The sequence below is a fragment of the Liolophura sinensis genome, chromosome 1 (assembly GCF_032854445.1).
Source record: "Liolophura sinensis isolate JHLJ2023 chromosome 1, CUHK_Ljap_v2, whole genome shotgun sequence".
Classification (NCBI taxonomy): Eukaryota; Metazoa; Mollusca; class Polyplacophora; order Chitonida; family Chitonidae; genus Liolophura; species Liolophura sinensis.
The window spans coordinates 23,981,008-23,998,712 of NC_088295.1; the positions used below are offsets into that span (position 1 = coordinate 23,981,008).

General features: G+C 36.5%; 1 protein-coding gene across 1 annotated transcript in view; it reads right to left on the reverse strand.

Annotated features, from left to right (window-relative positions):
* Nucleotides 1-13,795, reverse strand: part of LOC135472525 (protocadherin Fat 4-like) — a 93,484-nt gene extending 79,689 nt beyond the window's left edge. Inside the window, exons 1-8 of the mRNA XM_064752107.1 lie at nucleotides 13,725-13,795; nucleotides 9,254-9,484; nucleotides 8,008-8,064; nucleotides 6,444-6,595; nucleotides 5,204-5,257; nucleotides 3,696-3,779; nucleotides 1,848-1,943; nucleotides 1,303-1,425 (exon numbers count right to left, since the gene is read on the reverse strand). Of these exons, the coding sequence (XP_064608177.1) occupies nucleotides 1,303-1,425; nucleotides 1,848-1,943; nucleotides 3,696-3,779; nucleotides 5,204-5,257; nucleotides 6,444-6,595; nucleotides 8,008-8,064; nucleotides 9,254-9,356 (669 nt within the window). The 5' untranslated portion in view covers nucleotides 9,357-9,484; nucleotides 13,725-13,795. The remainder of the gene's footprint in view (nucleotides 1-1,302; nucleotides 1,426-1,847; nucleotides 1,944-3,695; nucleotides 3,780-5,203; nucleotides 5,258-6,443; nucleotides 6,596-8,007; nucleotides 8,065-9,253; nucleotides 9,485-13,724) is intronic.
* Between the last annotated feature and the right edge of the window lie 3,910 nt (nucleotides 13,796-17,705).

The following is a 17,705-nucleotide window of genomic DNA, read 5'->3' on the forward strand; positions in this document are numbered from 1 at the left end:
ACAAACAACCCTGTGCAAGGCTTGAAATCTTGCATGCACACATGCACATATCCATGTACAAAATAGTGCACTTTACTTTCACAGCTGACATGCACAGCGTTTACGTAAATATTTTAAGGTGGAATGCAGCAAATAATCACTGACCAACAGTATTTCTTCAAGCTACAGATACCATCATAGAAAAATCTTTGCATTAGAAATCTCCCACGCGGTAAGCAATTGTCAAATATATATACATATTAGTGTCAATCATGGAGTAAACGTACCTCCACTGCAAAGGAGCGACTGTTTTATCCGCGGCCTCCTCGAATCGTAAAGCAAATGCTGTTGACATTTACAATGAAACAACAACAAAACTTTTTGCCAAAAGGGCCATTGGATTGTTAACTGAGAAAGAAGATGTTAATCCCACCGACAGCAGTACTACTGGTCACACTAGAAGGTGGGATGGATACGTCTAATGTACCGTGAGTAACAACAACACAATGTTGATAGTGATAGCCAGACCACGGCACAAACAGATGCTCGCTCCGTCAAGATCAAGTGCTCGTTAGACCATTGATATTGTACTACTTGTTCACACAGGACTTAAACGTCTTCATAAAAATTCATCTGAGTCTGAGCGTGTTTTTTTTTTTTTTTTTTTTTTTTTTTTTGATGAAAAAAATGAAAAAGGTTTGGAGAGCTCCTCTATCTACAGATAACCTTTCACCAATTTTGTTAATTAGCATGAATTCCAAAGCTTCAGTGACTGATTACTATATGGGGACAGCTAGAGCAGTAAAAACTGAGAAAACAAAGATCTAGGCCTAGTATTACACCATATGGCCCAGAGAACCTGTATGTTTAACGGAAACCTATACATGCTAAATAAGGTACTTCTAGTTCAGTTTCAGAGTCCTACTCATTCTATTACATCTACATATATAATTTGTGCGTGCAAGTTTCAGTCAGTGCATGTACTTAAAATAAATGAATACACAGTGTGTATGTAGTTTTTGATGAGTATTTCGAGCCTTGCTGTGGAGGTAAGAGTACAACCTGGAACATGTAGTGCAAAGCTGCTCCTGCTTTCCCAAATTCATTGTGAACGTCAGTTCCGAAAATTCCTGATCACTGATGGAAAATATGCATAAAAAAGAGGGGTAATTAAGCGACATAAATTATGCCTCAAAAATTTTAATTTCTTAACAACTTTTTTCGCATAACTTTCTTCATATTGCAGTTCCTTTACAAGTTTTCTTTAATGAATAAATATTTAAAAGAAGTCAACTCAGTTCAAGTGTAAAATTAAATACTCACAGAAGCAGTCACAACTAAAAGGTATTGTCTCTGTCCAGAATCATAGTCCAAAGGGCTTTTTAATATTACTGACCCAATAGAACTCAATCCGCTGATTTCAAATGTGTTATTATAGAGAGGATCCTGTAAAAAAAAGGGACAAAGTTGAAATAATAATTATATTAGCAACAGCTACGATATCTGTGTTATACTAAAGATGAGAGCACTGAGGCTAGAGGCTTCATCCCACTAACTTGAAGTAGAAACTTATATTTGAATGATGGAGATGAGTGAGATTCAACCCAACAATCATTCCGGTCAGTGGCTTATAATGGGGTTGGCATTGACCACACCCCTTCACTCAATGTGGCTAGCAAAGACATTTTACCACATGATATTAAGAAACCCATAGTGTTTCTATGTGTCTTTCTGCAGAGAGTTGCTTTGACAATAATTTATTACCACCACAAGAAATAATCTGGATGTATTTGTTATGTAATCGGTTCAGTCAAACATCTTACATGCAGGCATAATTAAATATTGCACATTCATATAGTAACACCCACCTGAGCTGTGATGGAATATGTTATTGCATTTTCAGTGATATCAGCATCTGTAGCTTTATTCTCCAACCTGTACACCTCAGATCCTACTGATAATGACTGTCAAAAAATATATATAAGGGTTCTTAAATACATGTGACACTGATTGAATAGGCGTTATGGTTAGGCTGAACAGTAATGAAAAATAATAATTTCACAGGCACTGTGTTTTAATTAGTGTACTGGGAGAATGTTGGCGGAATAGACAGGAGTTACAGGAGAACCATTAACTGACATACACATACTATATCATTTGATCAAGCAGTTCTACAATGTTTCCAAAAATCAGCAGGAATAGACGCTGACATCAGTTGTGTGTACACTGATAATATTATGTTGAGATTAGTAATTATCGCTGTATCAACCATGAGCACAAATGGCCTGCAAACCTGCTTTTGATAATCACACAGCATATCGCACAACAGGGCTGTATGAAGCAAATGAAAAGTGGGGGGGTGGGGGGGGATGGGAGGGGTCAGTACCCCAACCAATGAGGCGAAGGTCCATGGGCCATGGAAGCTCTTGGACCCTATATAGCCATACACGCGTTTAATCACGTTCTAAGAGAAAATAACCATCCTCAAGTTTGTGATGAAGAAAGACTACTAGTATATCCCACATTTTGGCACAAATTTAGTTTTCGGATCGCTTCCATACTGTACATGTATGTACTTACTTTCCGTTGAAATACCCATACACTATGTGAGCTGTGAAATATTTACTCTAATTGAGTATGCAAATAAACTGAACAATGCTTTGTATACATTGACCATAGTAATCAGGCCTGTAGGCAACATTAGGTAGAGAGGTGGTGGAGTCATACACAGGCCGCCCAGGCCCCAGAAGTTAGAAGATTGCAGATGTCCAAAGAAATGGTCTAAATGTCATTTCAATCAATTGAAGTGAATACAAACAAACATACGAAGCCTTTAACTTGAAAATATTGAAAATTTGTGAACTAAGATGGAGTTCATCTGAACGGGGAGCTAGAAGCGCCCACAAAATGTAGGCACAAAAAGGAATTCCTATCCAACATTATGATAAAAACCTAGGTAAACTTGATATTTATAGTCTTACATTTTTTGTGACTGAAAACATACAGGCATGGCTTAATAAAACATTAGCATCATTTGCAAGTATTATCACCTTGCCAAAAATATTCCATATAACAGTGCAAATACTGTACTGAATTTTGCTGGGTGCTGGAGGATAAGAGGCCTTCCGGAGGAATTAATAGAAGCGAGTTTGAATGCTGACTCACATTGCCAAAGATGGCAAATTACAAAATTTCAGATACCATGACAACATGAACGCTTTTCCCTATGGTTAAACTATCTGACCAGTAAAATTGCAGTGCATTAATCTGTTTGACTTAGTTAAAAGAAATGTTTTAACATCCGATTCAAACAGCGAAAAAAGCAAAGAACATTCACTGTGGTGTATTTTCTTATGTGGTTGGATCAAAAAGTGAGAAGGCCCAGAACATATGCTGACCCCTCCACTTTTGAAAGTGCGCAGAGAAAAATTCTTGACTACATGCAGTGTTAAACAACAGTAAAAAAATAAACAAATATAATTACAAAAAAATTTATGGTCAAGTAAATTACCCCATTCACATAAATTGTACCAACAGAAACTATTTATGACATGAACTTGAATATAGTATACATCAATAATTATTATAAAGTAAGAAGTAAAAGTAACAAGTAAAAATTAATGACAAAGTAAAGTATATTTTATCTATGTGGACACACATTTACACAGGACCATTGGCATAAAACAACAATATCAGAATTGATACATGCACAGTACCTCGTTTAAACTGGTTTTCAGTCTCTCATTAAAAACTGGGTAGTTGTCATTCTCATCCACGACAACCAATTTTAGTTGGTAATGCTGCAATGTACATAAAATCAAAGTCATAAAAACTGTTAATCACCTGAAGAAGCATAGATGAAATTGTTCAAAATTCTCACCTGCGGTCGTTGTGAGTTCAAGAGGAGTGCTGGCTTCCTCTTCAGCCGAACGTGGTAAGGTCTGGCAGCAACCTGCGGATGGTCGTGGGTTTCCCCCTGGGCTCTGCCCGGTTTCCACCCACAATAAAGCTGGCCGCCGTTGTATAAGTGAAATAAGCGTAAAACACCAATCAAATAAATAAATAAATAAATAAAATTCTGACCAGCTGACCATATTGGATGCTTATGTACATGCGTGTAACAGTGTAGAATGTACTGTCTACCAACAAGGTTGCTGATTCAAATCCCACTGACACAATAACACAAGTGTGTGCTGAAGGTGCAAATTAAAGAAAAGCCCTCTTTTGAGGGTTCCTGTGGCAGACTCACAGCCTTTATCATGAGGTCATGACAAGTCCATGGAGTAGGTGAATGTATTAAACACAGTAAAATCTACTGGCTATCTACTTTCAGTAGATATATATATATACTACTGAACTGCCATATTTATTTGCAATTTCATCTACAGGGTGAATATTAAATAAACATATATTATTACAGGATACATGAAAAGAAGCTATAAAACAAAGATTATGTTTCTATGCCAAATGAAGAAAATTATGCCCTGGAAGTTTTGTTAAAGAAATTTCATTTTGGTGGGATTTTTATCTTTGTTAATTACCCCACTATATCATGTATATTTTCTGTTAATGGTCAAATTTTTTCAGCAGTGATCTTGCTCAGAACTCGGTGAACCGTGTCGTGACAGTGTGGGTAAGGTGACATGTACACAGATACTGCATGACTTCTTCTGGCCAGCTTAGTGCCCCCTCCACACCCCTACACCCGCTCCCATTCGGTCTGCCCCTACAGAGTTAATTTTAAACAAAGATCATTGCTGCAAGCTATGTAATATCTGGAGTAACTGCTGGGGCCTTAAGAAAACTGTACTTTGAAGCCAATTTTACCTCCCAAAGTGAAAGTTGAAAAACTTGCTTGTACTGTTATATGTTATTACACCTGATAACCTGGACATAAGAAATAAAACCAAAGTGTTTCATGTATCCTTAAAAGTTTTCCAAGTAGGATTTTTTTCATTAGCTTTCATATGTTAAGGTACATTTAAGGTAAAAATATACTTTCTGACTATTAAGACAAAAAATATTTTACAATTTTCAGTAGTCCTGGAATTATGTATAAGGGGTAAAAAATTGTAAAATGACGTACAGAAGCATTTTAAAGTGTTACATGTTTAACTTGTGAATACCGAATACACAAGTATAGGTCAATGGAAAGATTTCATAAAAAGAATACAACTGAAACTAAGAGTAATGGTAACTAAAATACACTGGCACAAATACCTACCAAAGGCCTACCTATAGATGTGCAAGTCAGTTGATATTGTATATTAGGCCTAGACTGAAAAGAAGACAAAACATGAGCAAATCAATGAATTGGTGTAAGGCATCTTTTTTCCACATGAAAACTAGCTACTTCCTTGCCACTCCAATCAGTAGTTTTTCCACAACAGTCAGATGTAGTGTTTTTGTCCATAAACTTGTTGCGCCTGATTCACAGACACAAGACTATCCCGCTGCGTATGTCACATAATGATTATCAACATGGCTCCATGGACAGTGAGAATGGGAGAATCAAACTTTGCTGTCTAGGGCTGGGATTGAACCTGCACCTCCACATATAACATATATGTAACATATTTATAGTAATATGCATAGTTACTTCTATATACATCTGAAAGCTGCCACTCAAGTTCAGCTTGCCATTAGCCATCATCACGGAGAGGAACAGATGGAACATTTTAACCTAATGTATGTAAAAACAAATCACTCTGCTTTTTCAACTTTTTCATCCACCTCTACAACCAATATTTTGAAAAATTCTGAGAAAACTATGAGGTGTGGAAAATAATTTGCATAGTTTTATGATGCTTCCATCTTTAATGACACAAAAAATCATTGTAGTATCATTTTAATAATAACTGCATGCGTAACTTCAACTGAAAAAAAGTGCTTTAGTGGTTGAAAAGGTTGATTTATTTACTCTTTTGATTGGTGTTTTACGCTGTACTCTTAACTTCTATGATGGTGATCAGTATTATGGTGGGAGGAAACTGGGCAGAGCCCTAGGGAATGAAAAGGTTAAAGGCTTACAGTAATAAACAGAGGTTTCAATATATCTCCAAGTTTCTGATCCCTTCTACCATTCACTTCTGATACATATGATAAGTCAAAGATCTCACTGTGGTATGCACATGTACAGTTGACAAACAACTGAACAAGCCAGTGTGACACTGCATGTAAAGCATGCATTCAACATCTATCATAAGCACCAAGCTAGGGCAAGATTATCAAAGTTGAAGTTTTAAGCATTTACCCATAAAATGAACCAGTCTATGAGTTTCAGTTTAATTGCCATTTACATGATGATCTCTCCTCAAAATTTCAATCCCATTACAATTTGTCAACTAGCCTATGGTCAATTTGACCATGCATTATAAAGAAACATGAGAGTAGTCATCTAATCCATTGCTGACATCAAGGAAATTATACTAATTACAGCATAAAATGTCACAAACTCCTCTTACCGCATTTTCTGCATCAAGATTTGTGTTTACAACAATCTTCAAGTTGTTATCCTGTTCGACCAAGCTCAGGACATCCGGCCCTGCATTTTCAAGAGTCAGATCAAGGCTATGCGCCACAGTGGTTGTTACATTAACACTTTTCAATACCTGGCCTGTAAGTAAGGAAAAGGCACATACACCATGTACATTTTATTTTGGCTTGATATATACCAAAACCACAAAGTGGCTACAGCCACATACAACTGGCTAGGTTGTGTCATGATCATGTACACACTACATGTATCCTGGCCTTGCATTTGGAAGAAGATTTTGATATTAATTGTTTTTGCATATGTTTTCTTTTTTCACTGTGACTTGAAAAAATCCTAATTGGTGGAAAATGGAAATAACTGTTTATGCATTTGTTTTCTGTTTTTTTTTCACTGAAACTTGATAACGATCCCACTGGTGGAAAATTGCACATAATAAGGAAAAGTAGAAAATGAGCATAGACACTAAAGTTGAAATTCTTACCTCAGTCAATACAGTATTAGATATGATCACGTCATCTTATGTATGTATCATTAGAGTTAGCTGACATGAAAACCAGAAATTTAATCAAAATAAGTTTATATTGAATAGTTTCTAGTTGAACCTCAACAGAACATAAATAGCACATTTAAAGTTTCTTCTTGATGTACATTATGCTGACTGGGTTAAAAAAAGTATACTGGAATACAAACATTGTAATTCATAAATATTGTTTTACAGGAGAAAAAGACCTTTAGTGAACAGTAAATTCAGCATAGATGGATGCATGAACACTGAGGCATCCTCAAAATATCTTTGAATAAGCTACATGTTTGTATGTTGGGGAGCAGGATATTAAATGAATCCATATTTATGGTTCTGTATGTGTATTCCCCAAATATCAGAAAGGCAATCTCATCCATTCTGTTCCTTGCATAATCTCTAATTGTTATGATCATTGCCAAAGACAGAGAAGGTAGAATGATGGATGTGCAATAAAAGAATGGCCATCACTCACTTTTAATATCATGCTGCAGAGCTATTCAAACCATATTAAAATATAGGGTTTTGGTTGACTTCAAGCATTTTAGTTTGATTGTCCTTCGTTCACCAAAAAACTCTATAGAGACTACTAGTTGCTAGGCACTAAAATATTTGTTTTACTTTCTTTAATTCTCTAATTAAAGAAGGCCCCCTCTACAAAGCTGTCCAGGTTCTTTCTCCTGTCTTTAAAGACCTTAAATGTGAAATGCAAAGGTTTCTGATGTGAAACTGAAATCAGAGTAAATGCATAGGGATACCTTTGTTGTTTTGTATATATGTATGAAATTTGCATCTATGCCCCTTTTGCAGCAGTTATTCCAGACTGTAAGAACTATATATTATATACTATATAACCGCTGAGAAATGAGCATGAAATGGGGGGGGGGGGGGCATTTGAGATCAAGCCGTCTACAAAGCAGTAGCTTGTCCTTGTCAAAATGCATGTACAAATTAAGTCTAAACTTTGTATTATTCACAGCTTAACACAGTTGTGTGTTATTAGTACATGTACCTGTTGTATTTCCTTCAGGTACCTGGATAACCCAATTTTCCAACCTTACACACACATCTGAAAGACAGGAAGAGAGACAAAGTAAATTTATTTTATATGTTTAAATTCAATTTGTGAAACTCAAAATGTAATGGCTTACTTCAATCCTTCCAGTGCTATGAGAAACCAGATATGTATATATAACTTAATCATTAGGTCTGAAGAAAAGGAAGAAACTGCAATTACTTACTGTATAAACCTGTATAATAAATCTAATTATTCCAGTTGAATGTCAAACAGTATGATGATCTATTACTTTCACTCTGATGAAACTTGCTATTTCCAGTCAGCTGCCATGGTGGATACCAGAAATAAGATTGAATCCACCCCAGTTTTTATAAGAAAGTAACTCAGATTAAATTTGGAATTCATGTGTTCCCCTATTGCAAAACCCCGAGAAAACTCTACAAATTCTGATTCCCCTCATGGATGTACATATAGACAATGTTGTCAGAAGTGCCCTTCTAAATCACCTCATTTGAGATTTTTGCCAGTTCCTTCTCTGGTTTTCTGTATCTTTTCTTGATTAACATCAAAATTTCAGGCACTCCAAAGTAAATTTTGTTCGCTAGTCCAGTTAAGTCTGGACAGGCCTTCTGATTGTCAGCGGGATGATGCCTGTATGTGATAATAATAATCCTATTTTTGTGGGAGGCCTGCTTGTCTAAAATGGTATAAATCATTGTACTGTTGTCAATTAAGCGTCCAGGATTCAGGCTAAAATGGCTGGTTTGAAACCCGGAGTGGTCTCACCCACTTTTCCACACTAGAATCAGTGGTAATATAATCCAGAAAGTGTAATCTAACATAGCAATACTACTGTCCTATATCATTAGATTTCAGATTTATGTTCTGGTCAAGCACAGAAAGGCATTTGGCATTTTGAGGTTTGCTTGAAAGGTAGAATGATATCACCCTGTAAAAATGTAATTTATTAATTGATTTATTTACAAATGAATGACTGTATTTGGGAGATATAATGTAAATATATAATAATGAAATATTATATAAATAAATAACTGATATAATGGCTGTTAATGACTGTTACAGGTTCATACATCAACATACACACAGACAACATGAATTATTGACAAAGAACAATGTACATAACTTTACATGATAAATAAAATCACAGCTCCTAACCCTAGACATACAGAATTCATTTTAATTCTTTAAAATTCTTATTTCTCCATATATATCAACTCACCTTGACCAGAACATGAGGAAATTTGTTGAGAGATGATTATCAGCAGACTGATCAGTGCAGTCCTCATGAATCCTGGGTTGTTGTGACCGGCAGACATAATCATAGAAGTGCCACATCTACAGCCTGTCACCTTATACACTCTCCAGTTTTCCTGTGTGTATTTGTCACTTGTGAGAAGGTAGGTGGTGCCTCATGACCAAAGTCTACACACGGTCACAGTATCTCCAACAGCTACTGGTCAGGTCAAGCCAACAGGTAAGAAAAATGACACAATCAGACTGTATGAACGAAAATCGGGTGATATCCCTGCACTAAGGCTCTATCCCTTCTTCAGTGTATGCTGAACATTCCTTTGTATTATCTCTTGTTAACCGATCAGTGCTGGAAAGGGCCAGCTTGGAATAGGCTCTGTGACGTAGGTACATCATACTAGGTTACAAAAGTCTTAATCACACCACTATATAAATCTGCGAATAAAAATGAAAATCCTCACCCCCTAGACAAAGTACACATATGTTTCTGCTATCAGATATGAAACAGAACAAAGTCTGCTGATAAAGATATCATATTTCAGACTTATCAGAAAAAGACCACCACAAAAATGTAGTGAAGATATATAATCTATAATAAACACTGCAGGTGAATGTTGCTACATAGAAAGATTTCACACATTATCTCTGGTCATTTGAAGAAATAAATACAATAAAACAAAGCCCCAGTTTCTCATGCTGAATCTTCCTTATTATGTATGATGCAGGTCAGTACTGCCAGTACAGCTCACTTCGTTTACTTGTTGGTGATTACAGTCTACCCAAGAATAAATGACATATGTGACTACTGGAAATTGGGCCAGTGCCAGCGCCAATAGGCAAGGAACACAAGTAGATCATGGTAGAATTTGATAGGTGAGGGTGCAGTGGTACTATGAATTATATGAATCAAATTGTCAAAATACATCTCAGAAAGCTAGCAAGAAGTTTAAAACAGTTCAGTAACCGCTGGTGCATTTCTTCTCCCAAGTCCCATTTAGCGACTGAACTGTGACCTGAATGTTTAAGGTTGTTACGTTTTTATCATTGTCATCTTTGTCCTAAATTCCAACTTGATGAAATGAAAGAATTATGATTATATATGATTATCTCAATGACCCGAGCTACAAGAAACAAGTGAGCTCTCCATTTTCCTACCACAAGTACATGGTCTTCGCCTGTGGGACAGTTGGCAAAAATCAATAACCTGAAACTGCTAATCCCATTATAACTGATGACCATTGACAGAAAATGTCAATTAAGACATCCAAGCTATGGGTGTATCCACTGACCACACCTGATCAATTCCCATATTAAAGTGTCAACCTGTCAAATCTGTCTCATTATGGGTGGACCAATCTAGTCCATTGACGTGATAAAGCTATCATGCCTTGTGTTTTTGTATATGCGCATGATAAAATTATACATAAGTTTTCTAGGGCTGGGGCAGGTCTCATGAAGCTTACTTAGTGTTAAGTTGTCCTTAGTTAAGTGCACTTTATATCTCTACATCATACGTTACCATGGTAGTTAAGGGCTTACTTATAGCTTAGTGAGCTTCATGAAACTGACCCCAGGCTAGTACAGCTCATAAATGGTATCCTCATGTAGATGACGGTAACCCTGATACTGACCATACAGTCAAGTGCCTGTGCCCATATCTGTCAAGCAACTTAAGACTTAAGTCATAAGTTGCAAGTTCTTGAAAAGCTAATCCAGAAGAGGAAAAACCCAAATTGTGCTAAGTGCATTGTGCTGCAGTAAAAATCCGTGTACAAATGTTAATCTTTCTAGAGCAGAGCACTTTATTTGCAGCTGTGTTTGAATTTTTGATTTAAGATGTTTGATAAATACGGGCACTGGTAATTATCACTCAACATCCTTTACATTTAACTTCTTTGACTCTTATATATGCCATGCTTAAGTCAAATTTATTTCGAAAAATGCACATATATTAATCCATTAATCAGAATAATATGCAGGAAATTAGACCTTTAAGTTTATTACAAACAGTAATACAGGACTTGGACTAGTGTGGCCATTAAGTTTGTTACAGCCTGACAATTCTGTGTCACAATTCCAATAACTGTTATCTGATGCAGTTCCAAAAATCACATATTTAAGATATCTGAAATGACCTTTGAATAATGACTATTATGGTAAATATGTTCATATAATTATCTGAATTGTGATTTCATTACATCATTCTCTCAACAGTACATAACTTGTACCACTGCATGGTAGTTTTCATATATGACTGGAAGAAAGGGCAAGTCTAATGAAATGAGAAGGCAAAACCCCCCACATTTTATAAAGTGAAAACCCTCCTGAAATGCTGCCAAATCAGCTGCAGCTCAGACAAAAATTTATTTGAGATACCCGTAAATGGCCGAAAATTTTGCCCAACAAACTTGACTGTTAGAAGCAAATTAATGTTGTGAAAATTGTACTTTTGGTGTTTAGATTTGCATTTTTCCAGCTGGTTATCAGTTTACCCTCCAAAAAAAAAGCCCCAAAACACATTTCTAAGACAAATAGATCTCTCAGAATAAGACAAAATGTACAACTTTATTGTTCTTGTATGTACCCTTTATGAATGGACATATACCCCACTGCCGTTCAACTTGAAACCTTCCCATCTGTTGTAAACATACCTCAGACATTCATGTACTTTACCCTTAATACTATAGGAATGTAAGAAAGGTGAATGTATATGTGCATAAAATTGTTGATTGATCACACAGACTGGTGTGAATGTTTCATTAGGTACTCTGTTATTAAACTGCATGTTATTAACAGAAACTGAAATTAGTATTTTTAAGACACTTTGATTAAGACCGTGAAAGAGCTTGTACATTAATACTTCACAGAATTTAGAATACCACCTTATGTTGAACATTCTGAGGACTCTTAATTGAATGCTGTAGAGCAAAATTAGGACTGGGTAATGGTTTACCAGATAAATAGAGTACTGTATACCAACAAACCAATTTAATACACTGTACACTCAAAGACATCCAACACCAAGGTATCCTAGTGCAAATCAATTATGTTGCTGGATCTGTATGTACATGTGCTACTGGCACGGGAGGTACACGTGCATGAGGTAACAATGTTTATCTCTAACTATGGGTTTGCAGCAATTTTGGATTAATTGTAAATAGCAGAACTCCTTGCTTCAGTTAGTCTCTGCATGTATTACCACGTGCATGCACTGATATTTATTTATTTATTTGATTGGCGGTTTATGCTGTATTCAAGCATTTTTCACTTGTACGATGGCGACCAGGATTATGTTGGGAGGAAACGGGGAAGCCCACGACCGTCCACAGGTTGCTACAGGCAGGCACTGATAAATTTTAACCTTCTAACTGGAGAATGTTGAACAATCAGTCTCTTTCATTATCAACTATTATTTCATTAATATTTCCTTTTAGTCCGTTAAAAGCCAAAAGCCCAGTTTTTATAACGACATATTATTCTAAAACATCGATCACTGGCAGTATCTGCATGTTCAGTGTGGTTTCATGGACTTTGTATATGGCCTACACATTTAAAAGCCCTTGTAGCCAGTGCATCAAGGATTTCCTCGCTGTGTTGAAGTACACATTTGATTCATAAGTATACACATGGTCAAGGCGACTGACCGGCTTGTTGTCCAGTACATGTATGTATAGTTAATGACACACATGTGGCTTTGGGAATAGCACCCCATTTAAGACATGCTAATCAACATGTTCAAGTTGGTTTTCCGAAGTTCCAAATAATTACATATATGAATTATAGGCCTACATGTAGGTCTATGATGTATGCATGAACAAAGAAGGTTCTTTTTGCCTTTTAGGTGTGCCTGCTTAAAAATGAATGTCTTTAATAACATCATTTACTGGTATGACCTGTTGTGTGGAGTGCCATAACATTGCTCTCAGATTTTATGATGCGATGATGATCACTTGAGACCTTGATTCCTTTGCCAAAACCAAGAGGAGTATAGAGTAACAAGAAAAGGCAGATGCCCAGAAGACAAATGACTGACACCCTGATCCCTAATAATGGGTGTTCTATCCATACTTACTATCATTAAAGGTGTCTTATATTAGACGTATAGATATATATATATAATCTAGGTTCATTTAACATCTTGAATGACAACGGAAGCTATCATTGTCTATACTTTTACATGTACATACGTGTATATTACAATTCCAGTTGATTACAAAATTCTTGTTCTGCCTGGAACTCGTAATATACAATGTATGTCCAGCTGTCACTCACCATAAATTTACCTATTAAATAGAAGCTGTGAAATAAGGTGTGAACACTGTATCAAATGTAATATACACTAATTACAGCACACTGATATTTTTAAAATAACAAGCGTAGTCTATAAAATATGTGCACCCACCCTTAATGTGCAAATAAAAATATGTGGAAATATTTACCTGTAGGTTATCTTGGATAGTCCTATTGTAACAAGACAAACACAGGGTAAAATTTGCCACTCATAGTTTACTGCCCCTGGTCTCAGTTGGTTACAGATAGCATGTTAAGACTAGGCAATTTGAGAATTAGGCCTACAAGTCAAAATTTCCCTTCCGAACAAGCTCCACGCCATGTAAAGAAACATCCTTAAAGAATGACAGCACACACACGGCTGCCATAAAATAACCTTTAGAAACAGGTAACTCCAGCCGAATGCACCATAATTTAGGCCCTAACTACAGACTGGGCACCACACCTGTGACTTCTGCCTTACACATGTGCATTCTGCTCTTATTTTATAAACAGTGGGAACTGTAACAACTGGCTGATACAAGTAAATAGTGGTGGGGCGTGGAGCCAGTAAGCTGGATCAATACTTCACCTCAATGTTATCACTGCCCTGCCTTAGCAGTGCACCAGTCACAGCAAATACCACATAACCCCACAATGGCTAACTGTCTGACTAGCCCTCATGATTTGGACAGTTCCTATTACAAACACCAGTCTATTGATTGCTTTTAATTACATGTTTATTAGATAAACTAATCAATGAAAGGTAAATAATGTCAATGTTCCCCAACAACTGTGTGTGCCTGCCAACAATAGCATCACAGGTGATATGATTAGCCTTTCTAATCAATGGCAGATAAATAATATATCAGTGTCCTTCTGTCTGACTCTTGATTTGTACACACAACAATAACATACAAAGGCTGAGTCTAACACAGACAGCAGACTCCATGCACACTGGGCTCGCTGTGTAACTTCGATCGTTTATTGCACCTTGAGAAATCAATCATATATGTCGGCCAGTTCATATATTTCACCCGGCTGACTTAATGATAAATGGTGTAAATAAACGAAATGCAGCCAATCTCACCACTTCAGCCACAGATATGTTACAAAATATACTGGCCTGTCTGCCCATGCCAACCTCATGTTGCGGAAATTAAAAAATGACAGTGACCCTAATTAATTTGAGAAGGCTGTCAAAATTTCATTATTAATTTATCTTTCTCTTGTTGAAAATTTTATTGATTTCGGGATAAATAAATAAAGCTCATAACAAAAAATAAAAAATACAAAAACTACATTTACATGGGAAATACCTTTATATACCTTTATATGGTTAATTTGGAAGAAATTAAATATATTAAATTTACCACTACATAACAGAGAACTTTTCATCACAAATGTTCTATCAGACTTATCTATTGTAATAGATCTGTGCTGCTCATGATATCGTCAGTTTTCATAATAACTGTTTGTATTATTCTTTATGTAGGCTACTACTGCCTATAATCGATCAATTTCACACCTAACTAACTGAAGCCTATATAGATGAAGGCAGGAAAGAGAAGAATACAGTCTCCAAACACACTCACTGAACAGAAACAGCTGCAGTTAGATGAACACAATACATAAGTGAAGCTGTTCACATAAACTTATGGGTTATAGCCCCACAACTTATTACTGTCACACATTTTAAGTCGCACTCACAGGTAGATGGGAGTGGCCAGTCTATCTACACATATGTGGCACATGACCTTCACACAGATCGGCCAGCAGTATGGTGGGAGGAATCCGGATTGAGCCCGTTTGAAACCCTCAAACATCCGCAGGTTGCCGGCAAAAGGAAACCAGCACAATAATTACGTCGTGTGCCATCGATCGCGCTTTTCTTATTGTTGTTAATGTATAGTATTTTGTAGAAAATGCAGGAAACGTTTTCCTGCAGTTACCAGATGGAAATGTAGCTGTTGGAGTTTCTTATATTCATTCAAGCCCGGTGGTGCAGTTTGAATGCACGGTAGCCAGTTTGGAACGTATATCTGCAGTTCTAAAATATTGTTTCACAAATTTAAATATATTCGCTGATGAATTTATGTGCACAGTTAGCATTTGATATGATACACGTCAATGATAATGCATTCATAGAATCACTTTGTCTGTAAATGCACCGAACATAACATAAATGCACCGAACATCTGTTTGTGTAATCCACAATAGTGCAATTCATCTATGCAAAAACAGTTAAGTTATCATGTAGTATTCGATTCGTAATGTAAATTATGGAAGATCGATAGTGCCATATTGCTATGACAGTATGTAAATACTACAGTCACGTCCATGCTGGGACTGGTCATATTTATAGCCTGTATACAGGTCCTATATAGGATCACCTTCACGTCATTCTTATTGCTTATCTTTATTTACTACAGAATCAACTCAACGCTGTAGCTGGTAATTTTCAAAGCCTATGTAGATACCACAGAAACACCATATGGCTGTCTCAAAAAGAAAAAGGAATATATATATATATACATGTATTATATACGTTGCGTTAAAGTGTACATTGTTATTTAATCTTTAAAGTTCTGAGCAAAGGCACCAAGCCGGTGGGTGATTAAAGCCGCTATTTTTGTTAAGGTATGTATACGCCGTTTATATGGTCCAAACTCTCGTCTTACTTTTATGCTGTACCAGATGAGTATAGATGTCATTTGGAAAGTGGATTAAGTAACAGTATTATCGTATTATTATATATTATTATATATTATTATGTATTCAGAAAGTGTAATCTCTATTAACGATAATACTGTTTTATGCTGTACGTCTTTATATTGTCGTCGGGGCCTCCGTGGCTCAGTCGGTTAGCGCGCTAGCGCAGCGTAATGACCCAGGATCCTCTCACCAATGCGGTCGCTGTGAGTTCAAGTCCAGATCATGCTGGCCTCCTCTCCGGCCGTAAGTGGGAAGGTCTGCCAGCTACCTGCGGATTGTCGTGGGTTTCCCCCGGGCTGTGCCCGGTTTCCACCCACCATAATGCTGGCCGCCGTGGTATAAGTGAAAGATTCTTGAGTACGGCGTAAAACACCAATCAAAAAAAAAAAAAAAAAAAATCTTTATATTGTCTATATAATTATATTGTATTCCTGCATAAACCAGGATTTTGGCGGTGGACTAAGCATCCCCCAGGCCTAATCCGTTTGCATTGTTTTAATGTGATTGTATTCTAAATGTGATGAAAACACGGTATTTTGAATAATTCTAGGCCAGTGATATCTAATAAATTGTAATTAACATCACTGCATATTTTTTTTTACCTAATTGCTTAAAGTATGCTGACGAGGCCTTATTTCACCGGTTCCGTTTGACCATTTGCCAGCTATCACACCGTCGTCGTTGCTTTGGTTTTACTCTATGGTGTACGCCTTCAATTATGTTCACAGGCAGCTGTGTACAGTTTGTAGACAACTGTTGGTAGGCATCCCCCTAATCAGTGGGAACTAAGAAAACAGTGGGATTAAGATAGAATATCTTAATCCAGGGAAAACACCAATACCTTGTTTCACAAGAAGCCATACATTTTGTCAAATTAAAGATATTTGTATAATTTGAATTTGGTATTCATCTTTAAGTGAGAGGAATAATAGAGAATTGAGAATCAAAATTTTACCCCTGAGGACATCTAGTATTCTACAGGGCATAGAAATCGTACATCAGAGCCCTCTTTGGAAACCACGGGCAGATTTCCGACCTGAAGTCAAGCCATTCAGAGTTGGATTAGAATAAGTATGAACGGCATGAATAATCAAGGATGAAGAATGTCCGATGGAATCCTCTGGGCCCCTTAGCCGTGTGAGAATATATGTTATATTCTATGTAGCAATAACTGGTTACAGTAGAAATATATTTATATATTTTAACATCAATTTCGAAATAACAAGTTACTTTGGAAATCCGTAGAAATCCTTGTGAAAATATGAACATAGTACTGTCTTTCCCACGCCATGTGCGCCAGACACAATGCGTAGATCCGATTTAACTGCTACGCCTTATATATTATCACAAGAGTAAATGCATAAGTAATAAAAAAGTCCAGCTCAAGTCCAGCTCATGCCGGATTTCTCTCCGTAGGTGACGTAGGAAGGTCTGCT